Genomic DNA, 2,533 nt, shown 5'->3' with positions numbered 1-2,533 from the left:
CCAGGTAAGAAATAGTGGTAGTTCAGACTAGGGTGGTAGCAATGGAAATAGAGAAAAGTGAATGATCTATAGCTTTAACATAATTAGCAACTGATACACTGTAGGACTGAAAAATATTTAAAGCCAATAAGCAAAATGCCTATGTAATTAAAAATATTACAAATGATAATTTTTAGGATAGAAATTAAGATTTTTTTAAGCATGTTTTGACATCAAGGTTTGCCTGATTGCTACAAAGTCTAAAATTTTATACTGCAGCTTCAATTTTTATCATTTATGTCGTACTGTAAGTAAGATATGCAGGATCTCTGAAATGCTCTACAAACCAATATATACAGTAAAATAACAGCAAACTTACATGCAATATTCCTGCGATCTTAGAGGTATAACCTCGTGGCCTCTCTTTATCTTTAAACCTAAAAGCAACAGCATTCAAGTCCTAAAATGGGAAGTTAATCCAAATAGACATAAGTTAAGTATTATTTTAAAATACCTTTTTTTTAGTGTTTGGTTTGCACTCTAGACTTTCTACTCCATATTCAGTTTTATTACACTTTCTATAAAATTGCTATGCTGGATTTAGAAATGTATAGAACATGAATGAAAATAACAAATATAGAATATGATTCTAAAGCCAAATTAGTCAAAGAATTAGGAAAACTGTGTGGAAAAACCTTGTGAGATCCAACAGTTGCACAGATGATGATTTTGTTAACCCATTCAGAGAATTGCACACAGATTAGAATTTACTGTCATAAATTTCAGAGATTATATCTTGAAATTTTACCTAGATAAAGACGATTTCTCTCACCCTAAACTATATTTCAGAATTTTGATAGGCCTTAAATATAAAGTACATATATTTTTTAAACCCTTTTAAAAGACTTAAAATTTTTGAAAGACAAATACCTTTTGTTTTATGCAAAAAAAGAATCAAAAGAAAAAAGAAAAAAAGATAGCCAAGCTTTTCCATATATAGAATAATAAAATCACTTTTAAGATCACGATCATATATAAAACAATTCATTCTTTTCTTGAGAGTTTCCTACAGATTTTTATAACCAGATCTGAAAATGATGGAGCTCATGCAGCTTCAGGCACAGTAAAGTAAGCCCTGATAGATACAAGCTCAAGAAAGTGCTGGCTTTCTTCTGAGGGATAGAAAAGCAATTCAGTTTCTTCCCTTTTCCCTCCTGAAAAAGGCTATATGATGTCTTAACTCTCAGCTGTGCCCCAGGCAGCCAATCAGACTAGTACAGCTAAACCTTAACTAAAGTTACTATGCATTGCAAAATTTTACTTAGATTAGGAGAAAAAACTTCAAGTTTCACTGGGTTTTAAATTTAAATTAATTCACATATATATGTTTTCTGAAAATTTTCCTTAAGAAAAATTTTGGCGAAACAAAAGTACCTTGCACTCTTGGAAAACCCATTCTTGAGGTCCTTCTGCACGTAACTTCTGAATGTATTGAAACATGTGCAAAATTATATCTTCAACATGTACTGGAAAAAAGGGGCACACTTAAAAACCATTCAGTCCTCAAATCCTTTAAAGCAGTGAGCTCACTCCTAAGGTAAAGCCAGGTAAGGAGAAGAGGGTCCCTCTTAGAAAGGAAGTTCTCACCTCCCTGAGCCTGGGTTTTAAGGTCCCACACACATGGCCCTCCAGGCTCTGGGATATGTGACAGAGGGGCTTTGGGGCAGTAAATGAGTAAATGAAAAGCCAAGTCCACATTCTACAAGTGTGACATAATGATCAGTCGTTAAGGTGGGAAAATCAACCATGAAATGAAGGCCATGTTACACATGAAAAATACAATGGATAAATCGTATGAATTAAAGTGTTTATAGCTTTACAACATAAAAGAGATCCACAACATAAAGAAGTTAAAAAAATAATAAATCATATGAAGTTAAAATTCATTCAAAAACAAAAAAGTCAATACTTACATAATCCTTCCTCAGTCAGGTCCACGTTAATGATAAAAAACATAAAACCTCGGGCTCCTTCCTTCTGCCCGCCAACAAGAGTATTTACCCAACCTGTAACATTCAAAGGACATCAACATGAATGCATGGATAGCTTCTTCTAAGATAAAGAATTTTTTATACATTCATAGTGTATGTTCCCACAAGAACAGACCTCTTACAGAAAACAGTGGGGAAAAAAAATTAGAAAAAAGTTCAGAAAAGCAGTTTCGAACACTGCAAAAGACTCAAGGGATTTTTGGGTTGGGAGCTTTCCTTGGGACTCGTCAAGTCAGTTCCCAAATTGAGAGAGATATCACTGTGCATAAATGTTATGTAAATGCAGAGTCTGAGCTGAGAGGGGCTTTAGAAATCATCTACTGACTAGATCTTAGTCACCGTCTGGTTTGATGGATAAGAACAGGCAAATAAATAATGGGTACTAATGTTTCACAGAAATGGTAAAGAATATCCAATGTGAGCTTGCATTTTTTAACTCCTTTTTTATTTAAAACATGCACCACAATATTTTGTGAAATATCTAAACTTCACTGCTCAATACT

General features: G+C 33.5%; 1 protein-coding gene across 3 annotated transcripts in view; it reads right to left on the bottom strand.

Moving 5' to 3' along the window:
- IDE (insulin degrading enzyme) overlaps window positions 1-2,533 on the bottom strand; it is a 104,096-nt gene that overhangs the window by 41,093 nt on the left and 60,470 nt on the right. For 2 of the 3 annotated variants that reach the window (XM_023531441.1, XM_011361570.2), the window contains exons 8-10: window positions 1,953-2,045; window positions 1,414-1,505; window positions 359-439 (exon numbers count right to left, since the gene is read on the bottom strand). In XM_023531441.1, the coding sequence (XP_023387209.1) occupies window positions 359-439; window positions 1,414-1,505; window positions 1,953-2,045 (266 nt within the window). The remainder of the gene's footprint in view (window positions 1-358; window positions 440-1,413; window positions 1,506-1,952; window positions 2,046-2,533) is intronic. The other variant, XM_023531440.1, reaches the window with a different exon arrangement.

This window comes from Pteropus vampyrus, unplaced genomic scaffold, assembly GCF_000151845.1.
Source record: "Pteropus vampyrus isolate Shadow unplaced genomic scaffold, Pvam_2.0 Scaffold68, whole genome shotgun sequence".
Taxonomy (NCBI): domain Eukaryota; kingdom Metazoa; phylum Chordata; class Mammalia; order Chiroptera; family Pteropodidae; genus Pteropus; species Pteropus vampyrus.
Note: the sequence above shows the minus strand (reverse complement) of the source record. Positions and strands in the feature narration are given on the sequence as shown.